Source organism: Phascolarctos cinereus, unplaced genomic scaffold (genome assembly GCF_003287225.1).
Source record: "Phascolarctos cinereus isolate Bilbo 61053 unplaced genomic scaffold, phaCin_HiC Scaffold_726;HRSCAF=1367, whole genome shotgun sequence".
Taxonomy (NCBI): domain Eukaryota; kingdom Metazoa; phylum Chordata; class Mammalia; order Diprotodontia; family Phascolarctidae; genus Phascolarctos; species Phascolarctos cinereus.
Window position 1 is genome coordinate 145,206,310 of NW_027556098.1, and position 24,250 is coordinate 145,230,559.

The following is a 24,250-nucleotide window of genomic DNA, read 5'->3' on the forward strand; positions in this document are numbered from 1 at the left end:
TTTAAAATAAGAACTGAAACAATGTTTGGGTATTTGATAAGTCTTCTGTGATTTTTGCCACAAGGACAAAAACAAGTATGAAAGGTATTTTGGAAGCAGCAGTCTTAAAACAAGAAACAACAGGAAATAGGAACCCTGATAGATGGATTTAGGAACCTCTAATTGCTTATGGGAAAATAGCTAATTTATAGCATAAATTTCATTATAGCATGTGAATTTGAGATTGTCTCCCCCAATTACCAACGATACGCTATGGAAATACACAAACTACAGAGAAGCTTATAAAGGCTAACAGTGGAGAATTCTCTCAATCTTCATTAAAATAAAACATGAAGTAGGACATCAGGCACAGACAATGTAATTGGATTCTCTGCTGCTTTCCAGAAAAGCAAGTTTAATACATTCATTAGTACATGCATTACTGTGCTTAGCAATCCAATTGGAAAGTCAAGATGAAACACAGAGGATTATGTAAAATTTAATGTGCAAGCTCCCTCATTAATACTGATAATAGTCCTCCTGTAGAAAGGTAATATTTGCTACATCAATATTTGCTAAATGCAAAAACCCCCAAATTTCTTACCAAGAAACTAGAGATACAGGATAGAATAAATAGATTTTTAAAAACATGAGAATCTCTATTTTCAAAATGGATCCCTCATACACTACATACTAATAATCACAGTAAAACCTATATCATTCCTCATATATTCAATAAATGATGTTCCATGAACTTGGAAGCATTTTTTGGGGGGGGGTTGCTTTGTTTTCTTTCCTTTCACTGGGAACCATATTTGTTCATCTAAGCTGATTCACAGAATTTAAATCTACAGCCTATGATTTTTTTTTGAACACTGAATCAATCAGAAAGTTTCATGTGCAAAAAAAAATTCCAAAATGCCACTTCTTGTTTAGGTAGCTAATTTTTGTTTTGCTTTGTTTTTTACTCTTCTATGAAAGTCATTTGTATAATCCTCATTTCCCCAAATACTGGTAGTTCAAAAATTGAACAAACCATTACTGTGGCACACAGGGGACAGGGGACGCCTAAAAAGGCAATACTTTTATTTAGCAAAGGAGAAAAAGGAAAATGAAACTTCTAATGGGTAATATGTCACAGAATTCTACCAGCCACTCCCAATTTTTGAAGCATATTAAGTTGTATTTCAAAATCCTACCAATTTACTCATTTCTAGAGGAGGTCCATTTTTATTATTTATCTTAACACAAACAAAATCAACTGACAATAATCAACAGTCAAGGCATGCAAAAGAAATGAGCCAGCTATAGGCAGTAACCATTTTGGATTAAAGGCAGAAAAATCCATCAGCTCCCAAGAAATGACAGCATACATTCAGCTGCATCCCTCTGATTAGGCACGAGAGGGCTCATTATGGTTTGTCAGTGTTACCACTTTGCTCCATTCCAGCCTAGTAGATCCCAGCACAATATACAAAAGATGACACACAGCTCCAAATTGTTCTATCATTTTTTTTAACCCTGAAACTCAATCAAACCCAATACCTCTCCTCTTTCCAACAGTCATTTCTACTTAACTCAGCAGGAACTGCAGAATCATATTTAGCCAACTGATGTATCTATAAGTTCGAGTTTATCACCTCATTAAATGTTTAGTGTTGTAACAAAGGGCAGACTGCACACTCAAATGCTATAAAAGTAACTAGCCTCCAAAAAAATGACCTGCTGTCTATTTCAGCTGAAGTATATTGGAGGGCAGATTGTTACTTGCCAATGGGGAGTAAGTACTAACATCCTAGGAAACAAACCAAATATGACTATGTTCTAGGCTTTGGAGTAGACGTTACGACACGATGTAAAAGACTTAAGGGGAGGGATGGTGAGGAGAGGCAACTAAATCTGAGATTCAGTAGTCTGAATTAAAAATCATTTAGCATTAAAAAAAAAAAAACTAGGTCAGACCTATTTGGAGCTGAAGTCAAAACATTCCAAACTAAGAAATTATCCAGTGTCCGCAAAGCACCTTGCAGTTAGGCAAAAAATCAAATGGAGAAGACTGAACGAAAATAATCACCAACCACCGTGCTCCCACCACCGAGAAGGAAGAGCCGCTTGCATAAAGAGCCGAATGAAACCTTGAGATCACCACAGACAACCCATTAGGTTTCAGATACTAAACAAACTAAGAGCAAGAAAGACAAAGAAAAATCCATTTGATTATCTATTTCGCCTTCACAGACTAACACAATGGAATACATGCAGCACAGTACCCAATAAAAACCACCCAAATTATATTGCTTTTATTTCATTTGCTTGAGAAAGAGAACCATTGATTATACCCAACAGGCAAACTATTCATATCTATGTGCTTGCTATCAATCTTGGGAAAAGATGTAAAACAGCTAGAATTCAAACAATTCAAAATACTTTTTTCTCATCTTTTAACTGCCTTTCATTCTTGATAAATAATATTCCTGATTCTACATAGCTGGATTTTTCAGCCTCTTTTTAGCCCCAGTGAAGCTTATTTTCCACTAGCATGCCCTTTGGAGACTACTTCTAAAATTTTATATTCATGTTACTTTGAAGAAGTAACTTCCACAAGTAACAAGTAATGAACGTCCATCTATTTGGGGACATTTTTTAACTGAGGTGAAGCACTTCAGAAAAGGCACCATGGGAGAGTATCTTTAAGGAAAAATTACTGCAGCAAGTCCTTGGAGTACACCCTGAGTTGAGGCTAAAGGGCAGCCTAGCAGTCAGGAGGTCTTCTACTTAAAACAAGCATACTCTATTATCCTTCTCACCTACAAACTCTACTCCTCTATCTCCACAGGGCTGGACTGATATCAATATTCACTTTTCTATTCACAAATATGAATAGTTTGTCTTAAATAATACATAAATTCAGAGTAAGGTTAAGTATTTGGATTGCATGCATACAAGTAACATTTTTTCTGGGGTCAAGGGTTTACAAACCATTTCCTGTCATGGTGGCTCATTCCTGGACTCCTTGAAAGATTCTCTATCTCCACCAGAACAGGACCAGAAGGAATGGATGAGATTACTGGCATAGTTGACCTCGTACCCCTAACCTTAGGGAACAAAATGTGGAAATAATAATTTTACTTAAATATTTTAGAACAAGCAGCCAATATAAAGGGAAGCGAAGAGGAATGACACCAACAGGGACACAAATTACCAAAAGCTGAATACTGATTGTTGGCGATTGAAGGCAATGCAAATGGCTTAAGATTTATAGAAACTCTAAAAGGAACTTCAAGTATTTTTAATCCCATTTCTCTTTGCAGAGATAAGAAATTTTAAAAGATGTTTTACAGAGGTGTCCTTTCAACATCCACTAAGTCATTAACTTTACAGAAAGCAAAATTGATACATGGCAAGGGTGACTTGCCCAACCTCAACCACTAACATATGGTAGTGTTGGAATTAAGACCTCTAATATCCCTAATATCAGCCCACTCATCTTTCTAATAAATATAACAGACATGAGGATACAATAATAAAATAACATACAAGAGGAAAGTAAGTTTACTGGCCTAAGAATTCTTGATGTTTAGTGTATTTCAGTAACCCTAAGATGATCTTACTTGTTGGGATCCATTATTCTGAGTTGAAATATTCTTCTGGAGACTGCAAAAGAAAAAAAAATCCCCAATTTTTTTAATTACGGGATTAATTTATAGTTCTCGATACTTCTATATCTACCTATATTTATATCTTTGTGTGTGGGTGTGTATACACACACCCACACACACACGTATATATACATACATGTCCACACACAGACACAGAGAAACAGAGACACAAAGAGAGCCAGACATCTTTATCTGTACCTATCTACATCTCAAACAGAAGCAATAAAGTAACACACATACTTTTTTGCAGAGAAGTTAACTATCATTATCTCTATTTCAAAATATATTAGCAGGAAACATTTGCTTTTAAGTTGAGGTTTGATTCAATTGGCAATTGAATCTCTACGTTTGGGGCAAGTTATGTTACTTTCTTCTGTCTAGGGCCATGACAAATTCCTATAATTCCTTTTCTCTTTTCATACGTGATTTATCATGGGCTATAATATTAAACCTTACCAGTAGGTGCCACCTTGAAATGTCACCATTTCAAGTCATTCTTGCATTTTCTCTGCCATCTCCCAATGTGCTCTTGGATCACCTTTCCTCATTCCCCCCACCCCTTGCACCAGCTGGTGTTAGCTCCAAACCTTGAGAGCTTGTGGTGTGCATCTTCCTTCCAATAATTTATAAAAACAAAGAACTGGTTCTAAAACTGATCCCTGGGGAAACCATCAACTGTTCATACTTCTCTGACCATTCTCTAACCTTAGGTCTTTCTTAACGGCTTGTTTCGTTACAAACTGCAGATTTTATAGCTGGAATGAACCTTAGAAATCCATCCCTTCTCACTTTATGAGACCCAGATAGATTAAATGACTTTCCCAAGATCATCCAGGTAGTAAGTGGTAGAAACAGTATTTGAATCAAGGTCCTATGGCTCCAAATAAAGGGCTATTTTCACCATACTACTTTCCCCTCCTTTTCCCTAAGCCTTTAGTTACTGCTTATAAGTTATTTCAATACCAAAGTTTCCTACCCCATTTCCTACAACAGTTGGATATATAATTCTCTATTTTGACAACTTTGAAAGTTTAAGTAGATTACATATTTATTATTTCTCTTTACTCACTTGCATTAATTTTCAATTAATAAACATTTATTAAGCACCTACTCTTTGCCACATTCTTTGCTAGGCACCGGGGAAGGGGTGGAGTCAAGATGGGAGAGGGAAAGTCAGTATTTCTGTTCAGCACCCAACACGCATCCTAGAAAATGTGCCAGATCAAATTATTATCAGGAAAGCCAAGGAAAAAGTCATTCTGAGTCACTTCTATGGTTCAGGGGAGCTTAGGAAAACAGACAAAGATGTCTGTGTACACGGGTACAGGCACTGACTAGGAGCACAGTAGCAGTGGAGGCGGCAGCAGCAGCAGCAGCAACATCAGGAAGCATTCTAATGCCCAGGGGAGGAATGGATGTGAAACACTGAATATATGGATAGACTTGGTTGATACTTTACTGAATGACTTTTTCTCCCCCTTTTTCTCTTTTGTTCTTTGTTTTTACAAGGGTTGGATCAACGTGTAGGGAGGTAGGTAGTATATATTTTGGAACCAAATGTGATATGAAAAATATTATGTATAAACACAGAGACATAAACATACATATATTCATGCAAATCTGTATATTCACAGTTTAAGATAATATGTACCTCTGATAAATGAATAATTTAGTATATTTTAATACACGCACACACACACAGAGGATTTGCAAGAATGGCATTTAATGGCTTTCAGCCTCAGTTTCCTCTACTGCAAAATGAGGATAATAAAAGCACCTAACTCACAAAATACTCGTGAGGATCAAATAATAAATATAAAGTGTTCTGCAAACCTTAAAGTATTAATATACTATTTAAAGTAGAAAAGTATTATTTAAAGACTAAAGTATCTAAATACCAGCTATACAGCATCACTCAGCTTTTACTCTGGAATTGGTCGCTTTTTGTTTATTTTAAAGGAGAAGGGTATTTTATTACTGGAGCTCTAGTTGTAACACGAAATATTTATGTAGATGCAAATGCAACACACCAAAGACAGGCACGAGTTTCTAGACTTCACTAACAATGAAGTGACTAGCACCTGCCTTCTAAACAGAAAGCATTCCTATCAGTTGAAGTATCTGCTTCAAGCCATCTTCATAGAACTCTTCTAAAATTTGAAGAGTAACACATGATTATCAAATCCCTCTTGGAAATTACCGTCAGCTTTATGGTAGCTATGGCCTCCTGACCTCCAAGATATTCCCCTCCTTTCCTTAGGGAGTTCAGGGTCTGGTTAACAGGTTTTCTCTCCTGAATTCCTACCCTCATACTAGAGGACTTCACCATATCTATATATCTCTATATCTTATCTATATCTCTATAGATATAGATAAGATATAGAGATATATAGAGATATAGATATATGTAGATATATAGATAGAGATTATATATAGACAGATATATCTAGATAGATAGATAGATATATACATACGCTCTCAAATGCCCTAGCTTCAGTTCCTCAACTTACTTAATTTCCTATGATGTTATCATCCTACCCACATGTACAGCACTTCCATATTCATGAACTCTGAAATTCCCTTATCTAAGGACAATATATTGGCATTCAACTTCTTCTTATGCCTTGCAACCCAAACCCTGGCTTTTTTCAGTCTGTCCTCATGCCTGGAATGCTTTCCCTCCCCTTCTCTGCCTCCTAGCACCATTCAAATTTTACCTAAAACCCATCATTTATGGGAAGTCCTTCCTGATCCAACTGATTCTAGTGCTTTCCCTTTATTATCTCTAATTTATTCTAGATAATCTTGTTTGTACATAGTTGACATGTTGCTTCATCTGTTAGACTCTGAACTCCTCCAGAACAGACTGCTTTTTACATTCTTTGTACTCTCAACGCTTTAGCACACTGCCCAGCACATAGTAGGTGCTTAACATGTTTCTTGACTATTACTGGGCATTTTCCACTAGAAGTAGTTTATTTTTTTACTTGTCAGCCTGCCCAGTGAGCATGAACATGTTCACTTTTATCCCATCTAATCTACTGTCCAGAAGGCCTCCTCATCCCCATTCCCTAAAAAACCCACAAAGTTTACTGGGGGGTTTTTTTTGCTCCTCTTTAGATTGAAAGCATGTAAAGATGTAAGCTTGTAGGATGTAAGATGAATTACAGATGGAAATTGGGAAAATAAACATTAATCAGATATATCAAAAGGAAAGTTAGACATTTGGAAATAACTACCTAAGTTCTATAAAAATTTAGCTATAAGAATGATTTTAAATTTGCTTATCTGGAAAATAAATTTAATAATGTTGTTCTTAGCACAGTGTCTGACACATAGTAAACACCTAGTAAATACCTGCTGACTAACTCCTGAATGATCCAACTTAATTTCACAAATGCTTTGATATCCTGTGTCTACAATATTCATTATGCTTACTAAGTTCTAAAAGCAGACCATTCCAATTCCAAAAGTTGAAATTAATGCTTTATGTGAAATACTGCTTACCTGGATTCTTCAGGTTTCACTGCATTTGCTAGGAATAAGAAGAGAAAAAGATTGCCTCCAATTAGTCTCACAACCATTATTTAACTGCTCATCAAAACAAAAGCGTTACTTGAAAACACTGTACAGAAAAAGAGCACTACTGTTAAGGAACTAGGCACAATCTCAGGGAAGATTTTCCTTTGACAAGTATATCAAATCTTCACTCTCTGACAGTGGGAATCAGAAAAGCAGGATAGGTTGGAAATAATTTTTTTTAAAAATCAGCATAAGAGATGAAATGGATTCAAAGGCAGACACTATTACTTACTATTCCTGTAACCAGAAAGTTACAGTTTCTGAATCTCAACATCCTCTTTTGCAAAATAGGAACAATGCCATCTTCTCCACTTACCTCAATTATAAGAATTAAACTACATGGTGTAAAAATAAAGGACTGTGTAAATATGAGTGATTGACATGGGCCACTTAGTCTCTATCTAGCACAGACAACATATTCTCCACTAACTCATGAAGCAGTGAGTACACAAGAAAGCTACAGACTTGAATTCATTCCAGTGAAAAATTATTTTAGTTAAGGAAATAAGGGGATAAGCCTTCTTAAACATGATCCAATGATCTTGTAATCAATACTCCAACACAAATTATACAAGATACATGAGTTAACAGAAACACGATTGTGAGTAATGGCAGTGCTAATGGTTTCAGTCACATTCTACCTCTCGTCTGTAGCGTTCGTCGGGAATACCGTTTGCTGGGTCGTCTTTCAAAGGATGTTGACCTTCTTGCTTTATTGGTTTTTGTGGTCTGATACTCAGTTTTCCCACTATAATAAAGTAAAACAAATTATGAGACACAACAGTAAATTCCCAGTTGAGAAAAACCTGATACACACTACACAGACAAATACATTTGCCAGCTCATTTTCAAAGCCTCAGCTTAGGTTTCATCACTTCACATTTAAGAAATTATCAGTGGCTCTGAAATTATGTGGCAGACAAGGTACCAGTGAAGAAAGACTATATTTCTCAGAATGGTGTAGGCACTTACTGACAGTACACTGCACGTTTGGCTTTGAGAAAAAGGACCACAAAGAAAGAGGAAGAGAAGAGAATTTTCCAGGAGTGAGGCAGACACAGGCAGCAACTATTGCATTTCCAGGGCAAACAACAGGGGGTTCCTAAGCTTAGCCATGCCCTAACAGAATGGGGCTGGAATGCCAGCGGCAACAAACAAGTACTTAAGGATTGCTAGAGCAGGATGTGCTGGCTGGGCTGCACACATGAGCAGGGACCACAAACTGGGGGCAGGGAAACAGTTTCAAATCAAACCATACCATCAAACCATACTACAGGCACTTTCCTTTTAATGTTGTGAATGCACTCCTTGCTACTGGAGTCTGAGTATTACCTATGCATTATCTGTCTTTTAATAATAAAGACATGTATTTTCAACATGTTCACCAAATGCCTTGGTGGCTAATAGGTGAGCTGATAGAACAACCTAGAAAATGAGGTAAATTCTGGTGTTACCAGTGGAAACCTTGAGTGGGGTATTACCTCTCTAAATGGAGATGTTATGTTATTCCTGAGATGGGATAAGCCTATGGACAGCTGGACAATGTTTAATTATTATTATCTTAAGCCTTCACTTTTTTTTTGTTTGTTTTTTGGTGAGGCAGTCAGGGGTAAGTGACTTGCCCAGGGTCATACAGCTAGTAAGTGTCAAGTGTCTTGGACCAGATTTGAACTCAGGTCCTCCTGATTCCAAGGCTGGAGCTCTATCCACTCAGCCACCTAGCTGCCCTTAGCCTTCACTCTTTAGGCATTCTCTTGGAACTTGGGGGATGGGGTAATGAGTACAGCGGTGGGCAGAAAGGAAAGGAAATTTATACTATCATGTCCCAGTCCATGTGTACCTGAAGAATGATTTAATAAACTTGACTATCTCAAGTCCAAATGCCTCACCCTCATTAAATGATTTAAGAACTTGAGATTTTTCTTTCTTTTGGAGGACAATGAGGGTGAGGCAGAAAATGAGTTTGCTTTTGCAGTTAATTGTCTTCATGGCAGAGTGGATTAGAGAGCTGGTCTCAAAGTCAAAAAAGCTGAGTAAAAGTCCAACCTCTGACAAAGGAAATTACAAGTCTCATACCTGTCCCTATCCCTATTCAGAAATATTTAAGAAAATCATTCTCTTCTCCCAACTTCCAAGCTACTAACTATAACAGAGAATGACCTCTGAAAAATTTCAGTGAGAAGAAACTCTGCTTTGTAAGCCAATCCACACACTATTGTTGTTTTAAATATTAAGTAGAAAAACACCCATGATTCTTTAGAGTACATTCTAAAACCTAAAATTTAATTCTTCTTATCCATCCTTTCCAATACTTCGTACAGTTTTCTTATGAATTCTGAGCCTCTAAATGCAAACCACTTTTCTTCCCTGCTCAGGTGACAAAAAAGCCTTTAGGGCCTCACATTCTGTCTATAAAAGAAGTGGACTGAACTAGGATATCAAGATTCTTTCTATTTATAACATTCTACAATTCAATGAAAGACACCAAGTATAACAAGAAATTGACCTGTATCTGAACCGTGAACCTAAACGAATAAATCCTGATCGACTAGACCCCTTCTGAACGGGTCCTCTGAGACGAAAGAAAGCGTGATGCTCCACAGCACATTTCCATAAATGTTTGCAAGCTTTGGGGTGCTCTAGTCTAAAGACAAATGTGTGCTCCTGCTCTTTCCCCTGGAAAAGAAAAAAATTATTCAAGACAGATCAGGCCAAAAACATATACAATATTGAGTTACAGAAATATTAACATTTATTTTTATCTAACTATTCAGACTATTCTCAATTTGGACAAACTAAGATAAACACTTATTTGTTATCTTCCAACTGAGTCTGAAGGAGTTCAAGGTAAGTGGTTTGGGTTCCTATACAGTGTATGGTTACACTCTCACAAGATATTCTCTCCTGTTTCACTTAGGTGACCTCATTGCACAGATTTGCATATATGAAAAAAATTCTCCTTGGCACTAAAGATTAAGAGGAATCACTATGAGACTACCATAAAAATGGGGAAGCGTGTCATCTAATTCAACTCTACTCCTTTCAATTGAGATGAATTAGTTTGTCGGCTTTCTTGAAAAGAAACTGTTAAAATGAAAATATCCAAGTATAAGTTTTAACAACAATATTTTAAAAAGCCTAAGTTAGTCAGAGCAAATACCATTATCTTTTGTGGCCTAGGGTTGATTGCTTTACTGTATTTCCAGGCTAGAGCAAACTCAAACTGGCTACTGGCACAGTTTACTAGCTTTTCATTACTGGGTACTCTCCTAAACAATGTTAGCTTTCTTATAAAACATGCTACAATGAGAAGTACATCATAAAATTCTCTAGAACCTTCAAAAGTTAAGAAAGATGCATGTCTTTGATTTTACTTGTAAATCAAATTGTACACAGTTCATCCAGCTAAGATAAAGGCTATGATATCTATTTAGTATGATGAAGCTATCTCTTAGACGATCAGTCTCTACTGAGAGACAACATAGTTAAAATCATAACCCATATAAAGACTAAAGACCTATTAGGATGTTTGCTTTTCAAGAAAGATAATTTGGCAAGCATCACTTTTATATTAATCCTACTTTTGTTTTCACAACACTAGTATTGATCCAAGAATGTCTAAGTTACCATGCATGAGTCATCACAAGAAATCCAACAAAATAAATACATACTGAAGACAAGTGACCAGAACCCAAAACTTAAATCAAAATGCAGAGTACATTTCAGATATTCTCACTGGCAAGAAAGGCAAAAAATATTACTAAATACAGAAAATTCCCTAACCCTTAAACAAAATTTAAAATGTCCACTGCCCTTTCCCAACTAGAGAAGAACTGAACTGTGCTATATTCACATGTAACTTCAGGGTCTTCAGTTGTTGCATAGTGCTTACAGCAAAAAGTTACGTTCTCTACCAAGAATATGTGATTGGAAAGCACACAGATGACATGTACTATCCTGATGATGTCTTTACCAGGAGAGACAAGGGAAAGATTAGGATTACTACAGGCTTCTATCAGGACGCCCAATTTTAAAAAGATTTACTGAGAACCATAATACAGAATAATGGGGCAGAGTAATCATCTCACTGAGTGGCTGGGTTGCTTACATGACCAAGTCATTTGTGCATAAATAACACCTAGCAAGATTAAGACCACACCTAAACACAATTCAGGCACAATTACTAGAAGCCAAAATCCTCTTTAGAGACCTGGGGCAACCTCTTAATTTTACACCTCTGAAAAAGGACTTAAGAGATCGAGTATTTCAAAAATTTCATTCTGTATATATATGGAAACCGGAGCCTACCAAGACTAAAAGATTTGCTCAAAATTACAGAGGTAACAGAAAAGCTGTTACAAGAACTCAAATAGTTGGGTTCCTGTATCCTGCCTCCAAGTACTTCCTTCATCATAAGCAGTACACCAATTCATGCTTATGTGCCACTGGCTGGCCAAAAAATTAGAATGGAGAAAGGATAGAACAAAAAAGCAATTCAATTTAATTTGAGAAATATTTATTAACTTCCTACTAACTATTCGATTAAGTTCAAACATTTATTAAGCACATACTACATGTAAGACACTTGCAGAAGTGATGAGGATATAAGGATAAAAACCACTACTGGTCTCTTCCTTACTGGGGAGACACAATCTATATAGGAAGAAATAAATAAAAGATAATTTGAAGAGGGAGAGAACAGTAACAACTAGAGGAACCAGGAAAAGCTTCTCATAGGAGTGCCAACGTAAAATAAACCTTAAAGTAAGCTAACAGTTGGTTCTAAGAGATACAGATGAAGAGGCAGAAGACTCCAAAGCTTTTGGAAAACCAGTGTAGCAAAGGCACAAAGATGAGTGGTGAAATGCTGAGGTCTGGGAGCAGCCAGGAGATCGCTCTGGATAAAATAATATGTAAAGGGAATCGAGGGTGGGGGGTGGAAGTTGGCGACAGACAGGTGAGAACTTTAAATGCCAGGCAGAGGAGGAGTTACCCAATGAGGCATGAGCATTCAGCACGACAGAGGAAAGTGGAAGAGGGGAGCTGGGAGTGTAATTGGGAGCTGTAACAAGAGTGCAGGGAAGAGGGGCCTGAAACTGAGGGTTTTAACTGTCCACATGGAGGGAGAGATGTGGATCAAGCTAAAATAAAAAAGAAATGGTCCTTGCAAAGAGATGTGAGAAAGGCAGAATTAAAGGAACTGGCATATTACTAAAGAGGTGCAAGGAGTGAAGAAGAGTTGAGATGGCAAACCCAGGGGACTGGAAGAATGGTGCTGCTCTCAATCAAAAGGAGGGAAGCCCAGAGAAGATGGAAGTGTGGAGGGTTAGATGATGAGTTCCTGCTGTGGGTATTTTATCAGAAATGTTTATGGGATGTCAAGATGAATATTTCAAGGAGGCAGCTGTCAGTAGAAGGAAGAATTGAGAGATCAAAGCTTAACACAGATTTGCAGGTTGTTTGCACAGTTGTAAATGAACCCATGAGATCACTGAGAAGAGGATATAGAAAAGGGCCCAGGATTGAGCTTTGGGGGAGTGAGGAGAAGATGAATAAAAAGACTGTAAAAAGTACAGAAAAGGGACAGTCAGAGAGGCAGAAGGAGGCAGAGAGGCAGCACAAAGGTCAAGGAAGGAATATCAAAAGCTGCAAAGCTGTCACATAGAGAAGGCCATTGGATTGAGTGGCTGAGATCTCAGTTTTTCATGTGGCTTTGAAGCCTCAGGTTCCCCACCCCTGGACTAGAGGATTCTAAGGTTCATCAGAGCACAAAATCTATGGTCCCATGAAACATAGTTTCTTAAACAACTCAAAAGGACATTTACATGTATTAACAAGGAAATAATGAGTACTTTCATAGATTTTATTTTTTTAATACAGAAGTTATATTTTGGGATGGTTTGCCCAGAAAAAAGAACAGGATTAGATCAGTAGTTCCAAAGCAATGAGCTGAGACCCTCTGGGGAGAGAAGAGGGTTCTTCTTACCACAAAGGGTCCTCAATATCCAAGTGTTTACCGAAAACTGCTGCTTTTATTTAACACCAATAAAATATGCAGTTTGAATGCAAACACTATCCAATGAGCATCCTAGAAACTTTGTTCTGTTACCATGGACTTTGCATAGCTAAACTTCACATGTACTTTTTCATATGTTCATTCATTAAAAAAAGGTCTGTGCACCTGAATACACAAAATAATTGGGAACCACTAGCCTACCTCATGGTAGTTTATAAAACTCCTACCTGTTCATCATCTTCCACAACTACCAAAGTTAATTTGTTCTTCTTGAAGTCCAATCTGGTAATCTTGGGCCTATGAGAATAAGAGGCAGGTTAATAATATTTATAAAGGACTTAAAGACTCAAAAGTTCACCCCAACTTCAGAACTCTCTTGTTCTAAGTAAAATTTTTCATTTTAATTCTAAATTTAAAAAAAGGAAAAAAGGAAAATTGACTCTTATCCAAAGTTGTAAAAACAAGAAGTCTGAGCTGGAGAACATCTTGTATTAAAAGATTTCATGGTAGCTGTGAGCACATGTGCCGGAAGGCACATGTCTCTTTCCAGTAAACTCCTCACCAATCCCCAGGCCACTTTGGAAAGTTACCTGGATGGTACGGGTAACTCTAGGGGATGAGACTGACACACCCTCTCCAGGACTAGAGTGCAGGGAATGAAAGGGTATAGCTGCATGGTAGGTGGCAAAGAGATGGCTGTGGAGTAAAGTGAAAAGTAATTGGAGCAAGCCTAAAATGTAGTGAGTACAGAAACTTTCCGAATCAAAATAACCTCCCCTGGCCACTCTGCTGTATGTGCTACCTCTCCTTATTAGAATGTAAGCTTCTTGAAGGCAAGGATTATTTTCACTTTTGTATTTGTTTAGCACACTTCTTAAGGGCATAGTAAATAATATATAAATGGAAAACCTTTATGAATAGGGATAGGGAGTCTTAGAGAGTTGCCTAGAGGAGTGATGTTAATTAAAATCAAGTTAGAAATAGATCATTAGGAACATACTGACTTAGAAAACCACAAATTAACATTATCTATGTTGTACTATATTTTCATTTATTTTGTTAAACACTTTCTAATTGCATTTTAATCTGATTCAGGCTAAGACAGCTTTCTGAGGACTCAGTTTGACACTGAAAAATTAAGTGACTTCCCAGGGACTCACAGCTAGTATGGGTCACAAACAGAGGTGGGATTTAATCCACCAGACCTTCCTGGATACAAGGCCAGCTCTTTTTCCACTATAAGATATCATAAACATTTAGGCACAAGAAGAAAGAAGGATAAAATTCTGGGAACTAAAAGCGAATACCCAATGTATGGATCAAATTATTTTGTTCCTAGGAAAGCAGCAACGTACTAAAAATACTATAAAGAAAAAAAATAACACAGATGTAAGGTAGAGACTATAAATCATACAAGTGAAATCTCATATACTGCGATTCCAAATATTCTAGAAATTTGCCATCCAACCCTATTTTGTCTCAAAGCCGGTACACAGTGAAAAGAGTGCCTAACTTGAAGTTGCACAATCTAAGCACAAATCCCAACTCTGTGACCCTGGGCAAAAGCTACTGTATCTCTCGGGACCTCAATTTTCTCACCTAGAAAATGAGAGGGTTGGAATAGATGCCTTTTGAAGTCCCTACTACCTCTTCATTTATATTGCAACAAACGTTTCATTCAGCCTACTAGGTCTTTTTTTTTTTTGGTCTACGAAAACACAAATATCTCTAATCTGATAAAGAAAACTAATGAATAAATGAAATTTGCTTTATACCACCAGGGGTCAGCAAACTATAGCTCCTTGGTCTACTCCAGTTATGGCCAATGAGCTAAGAAGAGTTTTTACATTTTAAAAAAATTTTTATTGTATTTAAAAATGTAAAAACCATTCTTAAATTCTAAATCATACAAAAACAGCCTACTGATTTGGCCCTCCAGCAGTACTCAAGTTTGCTGAAATACTTCTACTCTGTATTAGCTATGAGATTTTTTATTCACACACTTAAGAGGGGAAGGAGAGGAAAAGGTTGGGAATGCAAGTTAAGAGGGGGAATCAAAGTTAAGATAGTAGACAAATTGCTAAATAGAGTCAAAAATTCTTGTGCTTAAATAATGCCTTCTAATGCCTATTAGCCACGTAACCATGGCAAATCACTTAACTACTCTAAGCCTCAGGAAAATCTTTATAAGAATATAAATGAGTTGAGATCTGTATCAGTAATGGGATAAAACCACAGATTCTTTCTATGTCCTGACATATCTTTTATATATCTTTATACATCTCTGTAATGACCTTCCATATCTGAATTTGGAGTCTATCAACAGAAGCATATTAACTGGCCACAGGAATACTGTCTTTACTCGTTATGGCTTTGCCTCTTTTGGCAGATGACTTAAAATTTTGTTCTAAAAGACAAATCAACATACTTTATCTACATATATCTACATATATCTCAGCATTGGGGAATGTTCATATTGCATTCAAGTGAAAAGAAAAAAAAAGCAGAGTAAAACATCTTTAAATCTATTTTAAGTAAGCTTACCAAAAGAATAATCCAATTTTGGTTTCGCCTTCAAACACAAGGACTCCTGTTGGGGTGAGGCCTAGACTATAGTCATTTCCATCTCGAGCCTAATTTTAAAAGACAAAGATAAATATATTTTCACACATATTAACTGTACATAGGTTAATTAAATATATATTCAAAGAGCTAAACTCTCTAAAATAACTTTCAGAGGGAAACAAAAATTTTATCTATTATTTCAACCACTAGAGCACAAGTTGCATTTCAAACGAAAGTGCTTTAACAACCAATTCCAAACATATTTTTCACAGATCCTTCCCATATTCTTTTTCCCTGAGTAAATCAGGAAAAATTGAAAAGAAAATTGTCACTGGCAAATGAAAGGAAAATAATACTGTTTTCATGTCTTTGCTGGTTTGCCAAGTCCCTTCAAAACTAAAAGCACTGCATCTTGTTTTCAGAAATTATTTTTTTCCTTTGAGAACAGTTTAATTTCTGAACTGAAAAATGAAAAGCAAGCCTACAACAAGGACTTAATAAGTGCTTTTTCATCAATCCATTCAAGATACTTTCAACAAATGGAAAAACTAATTACAGGAATACCTGCAGGTTCTCATGGTCTAATCTCACTTATCTACAATTTGCAAAATGGCATTTAGATTTTAGATATTATTTTCCCTTTTTGTTAGGAGACTGACTTTTAAAATATCAAAGCCATTTTGGCTTGCAACAGAGAAATTATCTTTTTAAAAATATAAAATTATTGCTCCAAGACTATATGCATGTAACTTATTTCAATATTTCAATACTATAATTTTGAAGATATGTATGGCATTACCTCCTTAAATGCAGATTACAACCCCTTTGTAACTTTGCAAACTGTCTTAGAAAAGTGCTTGAGCAAAAAAATTCATCACATTACAACCAAACTGAGAATGGTCCTCTTCTAATCTTTTTTGACAACAAAAAAAGAACATCAACTGGCCCATATATAATGTATTGTAACTATTTCGTGTGAGTCATATACTACGTTATTTTAAGTACTTCAGAATAGTCCAGAACTGAACATCGCATGTCAATAAATAGGTACATGACAAGAGGAAAAAGTATCTCAAGGTCCCACTTGCCTTCACTACATGCATATCCACTCCATACATTTCCAGCCATTTGGCTTTGTTCAGATAGTTGGTCTCAGCCTGTGCTGGTGTTTGACCCCTGAAATTAAAGGAAAAAAGTAATCACCAAAAAGTCTCAAACTAAACATTAAATAACCCTTTAGGTACATAAGAACAATGGTCAATGTGTGCGCTATGCACTAGCTCTGGTACCTGTATTCTTTCCATTTCTCAAAAATAGCTAGCTCCATCTCTTCTGTCTGAATGGGCACAAACCTGAATTCAGACACAAGCTCAGGGCCGTGTTCAGCAAGATCATAGTCACCAAGCTCAGCTACAAACACAAAAGTTACATGAAGTTATATTTTGTTCAATACAAGTCAGATTACTTCATGCTAAATGTGTCTTGAAGGTCAGCTTTGTCAACATAAAATTCTACAGAAATTGAGGACATCCAGTTTATTCTCATGCAATTACATATCCATCCTAATCCTACCGGATCAGATAAACATATCATAAAACTTACTAATAAATGGATAAAAAGCATTTCTTTTAATTTCAAGTAAACATATATTACAAAAAAGTCTAACTTGAACACCTCTGGGCCTCCCAGGAGTAAATGAGCCCTTAGAAAAGCACGGTTTTGGGGGCAGCTAGGTGGCGCAGTACATAGAGCACTGGCCCTGGATTCAGGAAGACCTGAGTTAAAATCTTGCCTCTGACACATAACACTTACTAGCTGTATGACCCTGGGCAAGTAACTTAACCCCACTGCCTAACCAAAAAGAAAAAAAAACCCATTTTTTGATAAAAACACAGCAAGTACAAGAAAATGTACACAATTCTTCAAGTCAATTGACAGGCATCAACTTCTACTCCGTGCAAAGCAGCAGCATGATTTTACAGAAAAATCTCTACATCTGGAGTCAGGTGACTTAGGTTTGATTACCTTGATTAAACTAGTATGGTTAGTTGGACATCAGTTTCCCCATTTATAAAATTACATAGAGAAGGCTTCCTGGAATGATAGGGAAGGGAAGACAGGTCTAGGGCTGTGCCTCTCAGGATGCATCCCACTCCCCACAGTCCCAGTGTGAGTATACGAGCTGTTTCCACATTTGCAGCTGGTACAGTTACCAGCATGCTGGCCTCTTGGGGCAAGGTTATGCTCAGGGATCAGGTTGTGCACTGAACTATTGCTACACTCCCCTCCCCAGAAAGCACTCTCCTATTTATCCTTAATCAGACAGGCACTACTGAGCTCTCAATGGGGAAAAGTGACACTGATGATCTACTCTACACAAAGCTCATGGTAAATACCAATCTCCCTAACATTGTGTCCCAGAAAGGGAGCCAGAGGGGTGCATGGGCCCCATCTGGTCTGGTGGCTATGAAGATCTATCATGTTCATGACTGGTATTTCTGACCCCACCCTGCTTTCTGTATCCTTGTTTAGTTCCTGGGTCTCTTTTCTACAGGACTGCTAGTCAAAGCATCTGTCCTTAATTTCTTCAGCAAGCCTGTTGAATTAGAAATTATTTACAAAGAGTCTATTATATATAGCATAATGCTAAAGTCCTACTCTGATACCTCATCATGGCAAGGAAATAACCTGGAAGGTCATATCAAGCCAGAATGGTTTCAAGTACACATGCAGTGGTTGATTGGGTCTATCATCTGAAAGCCAAAGTAATGTACGATCAGAAACATATACTATACTAATGTATAGAGGGGAAGTTTTTGGTCTGCACCTATGATACTTTCTAGTAAATTCTCAACAATAAAATCACAAACATATGCAAAAATGTGTAAGACACAATCCCTGACATCAATGAGCCTGTAATCTATATGGGTATAAAAGATTTACATGAGAGACTAAGAGAAGGTATAATAAAGCCTAAAGAATGATAATTAATGCAAAAATACTTCGACAGACTGCCTTCAGTCTCTTTAAAAGTCTTTCAATAATTCTATAAATCACTATCTTAAAGACTTAAATATTTCCCCTTACAGATAGAAAAACTGAAGCATGGAAATGTATAAAGTAAAAGAAACTTTCTTAGATGGGTTGCTTTTGATAATAATTACAAACTAATATTTTGAAAAGCTAGGGTCAGACCATGGCCACACACAAATAATTAAGCTTTAGAGAACGTGAAACTTAACTGGCGTGTGAGTGAATTTTTCTTTTCCTTCTTGGGGTACAGAGAGACAGGAAACACAGATAAGGATTCATTCAGGGTCAACTGTAAAAGGAGTACTGAAGATTTCCACATTCATGCTCCCTGTTCTGTATATAAAATCTAGATCCTTTACCAATGGGACACAACAAGGAGAGAAACAGCCTCATAACTTTGAGACTAGGTAATGAATCCTAAAAAGCTAATCCCTATCACTAAAAAGCCACCTAGCTATCCCATAGTCAATAAATACTCCTCCATCATTCCCAGGAATTAAGTAAATTTAGAATTAAAAAAAACCAACTTAAAGCTGCTGAATAAATATCAACTTATTAATCGTTCTCATACCATCTTTTTAAATTAGCATGGCATTATTGGAAAAATGGGAGATTGAGTCAGAGGGCTCTGCCACTTAGTACTTGAGTAACTTTGAGTATATAACTAGTTTCTCTGTCTGTTTCCTCAACTATAAAATGAAAATGATAGACTAGGTCAACTCTAAGTTCCCATTTGGGTCCAAATCTTTTGATTTTTGAAATCAGGCAGCACAAGTGTGATTCCAACCCTCATGGTCCTTGACCCTCCATGAGTTGGCAGCCCCCTTCCTACCTCCCTCATCCCCTGGAATTCACTGCTCACCTCAGGCAACTGAAACCATAGAAAGTGAAACAATGGATAAGGGGTGACTACTGTATTTACTTTGGTATCGATATAAATCTTCCCCTAAAAACAAAACAAGTATGTTCCCCCACTTATCTTGCTCCTTCCTCCCCTGGTCCCCTACTTTTGAGGAAAAAAAAACAACAGAGGAAATAGAGGCAGATAAAGTTGCTAAAAGCAAGGGAGAATTAATTATCCTTAAATAGTTATGTCCAAAGTGGAGATGCAATACAGTTTTTAGAACACAATTTTTTGGATTCTTTGCTGTTCTCTTTAAATTCTTTGACATAAACAACAACCAAAAAGGCTAAGATAGCCTTTATGAAGAAGAATAACCCACCTTGCAATGTATAAGCCGCCAACTGGACTGCTGTGTCAAAAGGACATTCCAATCTGAAATCAAAATAATGATTTGTTTAAAAACAATCTTCTTTAAATAAATGTAAGCCTTTAATAGTGTATTCCTTTGGCGAAGGCTGAAGGAGCAAAATGGAACAAACAAGAGACACCTTATGAAAAAAGTATTTTGGTATCAGAATATCTTAACCTGGGGCTTGAAGTTGCATTTTTTTCTCCCTAAATTTTGATAACTGTTAGTATAATTGGTTTCCTTAAGATCCTACAAATTTTTATTTTATGTAATTAAAAACATGATTCTAAGATGCTGTCCGTAGGCTTTAATAGACTGCTAAACAGGTCTATGACACAAAAAAGTTAAGAACATTTGTTCTATATAAACATTACTTCCCAAAAACAGTAAAGAACCACCACGTAATTCAAGTAACTAGTACTTACTTTCCACTGAGAATATCTTGTTTTAACTGAAGAACAAATAAATACCTAGAAAAAGCAAAGGCCAACAATTTGTATTAGCCAAACATTTGTTCCACTATGGAATAATCCCATACCCTAGTGGGAGAGAAATACTCTTATCAGAGAATACACATTTTAAAAAGAGAATCTGGACTTTTTCCTGAGTCTAAGCCAGTGCCCAAATACACTGGACAGGATTAGAGACTTAGAGCTAGAAGAGATCTTAGAAAACATCTAGAGGCAAACTGCTTCATTTTGCTAAGGAGGAAACTGAGGTCTAAAGAAGTTCAATGACTTGCTCAAGGTCCCATAAAGATAGAACTTGAACCCTGCTCCTTGGACTCTAAATCTAGTCTTTATACCACTGTACCATACTGCCTCCAAGTTGCTTGGAAAACTTGCTCATTTATGATCAAACCCCAAAATCATGTACACACTCTGCTAAGAATGTCAGTTAAAACAAATACCATAATTGTGGTTTTTGATTCATCCAGCCTGGCATTTCACATGATGTACTTCGCATATAAATTACATAAATAGCATGACAATATACAGTCATACTTCTCTTCTAATCTTAAACCAATCAGTTGTGCCTTGTTCAGTTCTAACTGTTGCTTCTTGGCCCACATACAGCTTCCGCAGGAGACAAAATGATCTGGTACTGCCATCTCTTTGAGGACTTACCACATACTGTAATCTAGACAGTCAATGAAGCAGAAGCAGATGTTTTATTTTCCTGAATCTCTCCTGCTTTCTCCATAATCCAGAAAATGTTGGCAATTTGGCTTCTGGTTCCTCTGCCTCTTTGAAAACCACCTTGCTCTCCTGGTAATTCTTGATTTACTTATTGCTGAAATCTAGCTTGCAGAATCTTAAGCATAACTTCAGTGTGTAACATGAGAGCCATTCCTCAGTAACTGGAATTTTCCTTGGCACTGCCCTTCTTTAGGACTGGAACGTTTTCCTACCCAGTGGCCCCACTGAGTTTTCCAAATTTGCTGGCATATTGAGTACAACACTTTAATAGCACCATCTTTTAGGATTTTAAGTAGCTTAGTGAGAATTTACTAGCTGTAGGACCCTGGGCAAGTCACTTAACCTGTTTGCCTCAGTTTGCTCATCTGTAAAATAAGCTGGAGAAGGAAGTGGCAAACCACTCCAGTACCTTTGCCAAGAGAACCACAAGGGGTCACAAAGAGTTGGACACAACTAAACAACTAAAGAACATTTCTTACAGCACAATAGTATTCCATCACAATCACATACCACAATTTGATTGGCCATTCCCTAACTGATGGGCATTCCCCTCAATTTCCAATTCTTTGCCACCTCTAGGAATACCATTCATCTACCCTGTATGTGTCTTGTATGTGCTCAGTCATTTACAGCTAGCTCCTCCATTAAAGTGTGAGCTCTTTGAGACCAGAGGATTTCGTTTTTTTACCTTTCATTGTATCTCTAGCTCAAAAAGAGCTGCCATTAAAAAAAAAATAGGGTCACACAGCTAGTGTCCAGTGTCCAAGGCCACATTCGAACTCAGGTCCATCTGACTCCAGGGCTGGTGCTGTATCCGCTATGCCACCTAGCTGCCCCTTGCTATAAATATTTTTGCACATAGGAGGTCTTTTTCATTTTTCTTTGATTTCTTTGGGATACAGACCTGATACTGGTATTGCTGGGTCAAAGGGTATAGACAGTTTGATAGTTCGTTGGGCATAGTTCCAAATTATCCCCATGCTATTTCAAAGTATATCACTCAGCTCACAGACTCCAGACACAGCAGTCTATTGGCTGTGGTGCATTTCTCCAATAGAGCTTAGCAAGTTCTTTCAATGACTCCACAACAGAATAGAAAAAGCCAAATAATACACCAACTCACTTCCTATAAGAATGACTCCAGGTACAATGAATGGCCCCTACAAGTTAAGTGTCTGACCTCAGAAATAATACATCACTGCTGTTCCACTGAAAATCCCTCTCCTGTAAGGCCACAGTCCTTTCTTGGGAAATCTATTCAGTAAAAAGTCAGATCCATTTCCAGTCTTATACAATTGTACATGAACTACAAGTATAGTTTACTAAAACTAAGACAAAATTAGAATCTCGAACTATATATCCAATTCTCTTTTGATTATCTCACACTATTCCCTGTACAATCTTATTCACTAAGATAGGTTAGCCAGGACAACTTTAAGCAATGCGTTTAACTTGCATAAATTGCTTAAAATGCACTCAAATATTCAAACCCAATATTGTGAGTTTGTTACTTCAGACATACAAAATTTTCCACCCTCCCATCTACTGGGGTTAGTTGAGGTCTAGATATATTGATGGATGGTGAAAGACAGTAAAAATACATGACCCTGAATGGCAGTTTTGCTGTAGTTCTCCATTCACCTCCATATCCAAGACATAAAAGCACCATCCCCAGATGTTCCTTTAAACTAGAAATAATTCTAGGAGACAAGAGAAGAGAACAAAGGAAAGCTAAAGCTCTGAAATCAGGGCCACAGGAAAGTCGTGGGCAAGGTCATCCTGCTACAGCTCTTACAACAGAAATCATGAATACAAATTCAAGCTGGTGAACTTATTACCTTGTCAGCTCTTCACGAAGATTGTTTGGTTCTGAGGAGTAAAACTTAACACGGAGGTGCAGACAATATGGTGAACCAACTAGACAAGGTGGGGGAAAAACAAAAGAAACAACCTGTCAGTCTATTAATCAAGTCAGGATTCTTAATTAGTTTCATCTCCAGGTTTGGAAGAACCAGTGAGTGCTGTACAATAACAGATATCCTTGTCATGTTTGAAATCTATCAATCAAACTTACTAATATGGTTAAGAACAATTATACAAAATAGTATTTGATAATAATGAAGTCACTATTCCACAATCCTCTTGCCATTAAAAATAGGTTTGTTTTGAAAAAAACACTGCTCCACAATAATCCCAATATTCCAGTGCTCTATAAATCATGCAAGAGCTTTAAGTCTTGGCAACATATTTAACCAATGCTCTGGAATCCCGCTGGTCTATATTCATCAAGGCACTTATATATGCCCTTTATTAGTGTTCATGGTAATGTCTCCTGCATACACTTAAACTTACTTCAACTGAAGGGAGTTTACTTTGGAGCTTTATTATTTTTTAAAAGATATGTGTAAAGCCTGAAGTTACAGAATATGGAATAAATTCTGTGTTAGTGACTGTTTTTTTCCCCTGGCTATGTTTAGGAGGAATCAAAATTTTATATTAAACTGTTTTCAATTTGTTATTCTTAATAAAAAACTAATAATGTAACCCTAAAAGTTTCTGAAGACATTTTGAAACTACAAATACTGTCTGAAATCAAAAGGAAAAGTTCCAGGATGAACAATGGTCACACACACATCTATATAGCATATGCCTCTGTGTGTGTGTGTGTGTGTGTGTGTGTGTGTGTGTGTACCCATATTCACACACACATCTATATATGTATATGCCTCTGTGTGTGTGTGTGTGTCCCCATATCCATATCCACACACACACCCCCACACACAACTAGATAGATAGCAATCTCACTTTTTTATCTTCCCTGGCTGATTTTTATAATAGTTCTAAGAAAATCATCTTTCTGATAATGGACTTCCCTCCTTTCTAACTACTCCTTCTCCCCTCTCCCCTTCCTAAGCACAGTATTTTCATGCTGATGCTCAGCCAGGTATTAGTGAAGTACCACAG

General features: G+C 36.9%; 1 protein-coding gene across 3 annotated transcripts in view; it reads right to left on the minus strand.

Annotated features, from left to right (window-relative positions):
- The window catches only part of EPB41L5 (erythrocyte membrane protein band 4.1 like 5), a 135,015-nt gene that overhangs the window by 48,291 nt on the left and 62,474 nt on the right, over positions 1 to 24,250 (minus strand). For all 3 annotated transcript variants that reach the window (XM_020963104.2, XM_020963106.2, XM_020963109.2), the window contains exons 5-16: positions 23,125 to 23,203; positions 20,513 to 20,557; positions 20,058 to 20,110; positions 17,091 to 17,211; positions 16,890 to 16,977; positions 15,781 to 15,869; positions 13,464 to 13,533; positions 9,727 to 9,896; positions 7,862 to 7,968; positions 7,146 to 7,173; positions 3,591 to 3,633; positions 2,959 to 3,074 (exon numbers count right to left, since the gene is read on the minus strand). In XM_020963104.2, coding sequence (XP_020818763.1) covers positions 2,959 to 3,074; positions 3,591 to 3,633; positions 7,146 to 7,173; positions 7,862 to 7,968; positions 9,727 to 9,896; positions 13,464 to 13,533; positions 15,781 to 15,869; positions 16,890 to 16,977; positions 17,091 to 17,211; positions 20,058 to 20,110; positions 20,513 to 20,557; positions 23,125 to 23,203 — 1,009 coding nt within the window. The remainder of the gene's footprint in view (positions 1 to 2,958; positions 3,075 to 3,590; positions 3,634 to 7,145; positions 7,174 to 7,861; positions 7,969 to 9,726; positions 9,897 to 13,463; positions 13,534 to 15,780; positions 15,870 to 16,889; positions 16,978 to 17,090; positions 17,212 to 20,057; positions 20,111 to 20,512; positions 20,558 to 23,124; positions 23,204 to 24,250) is intronic.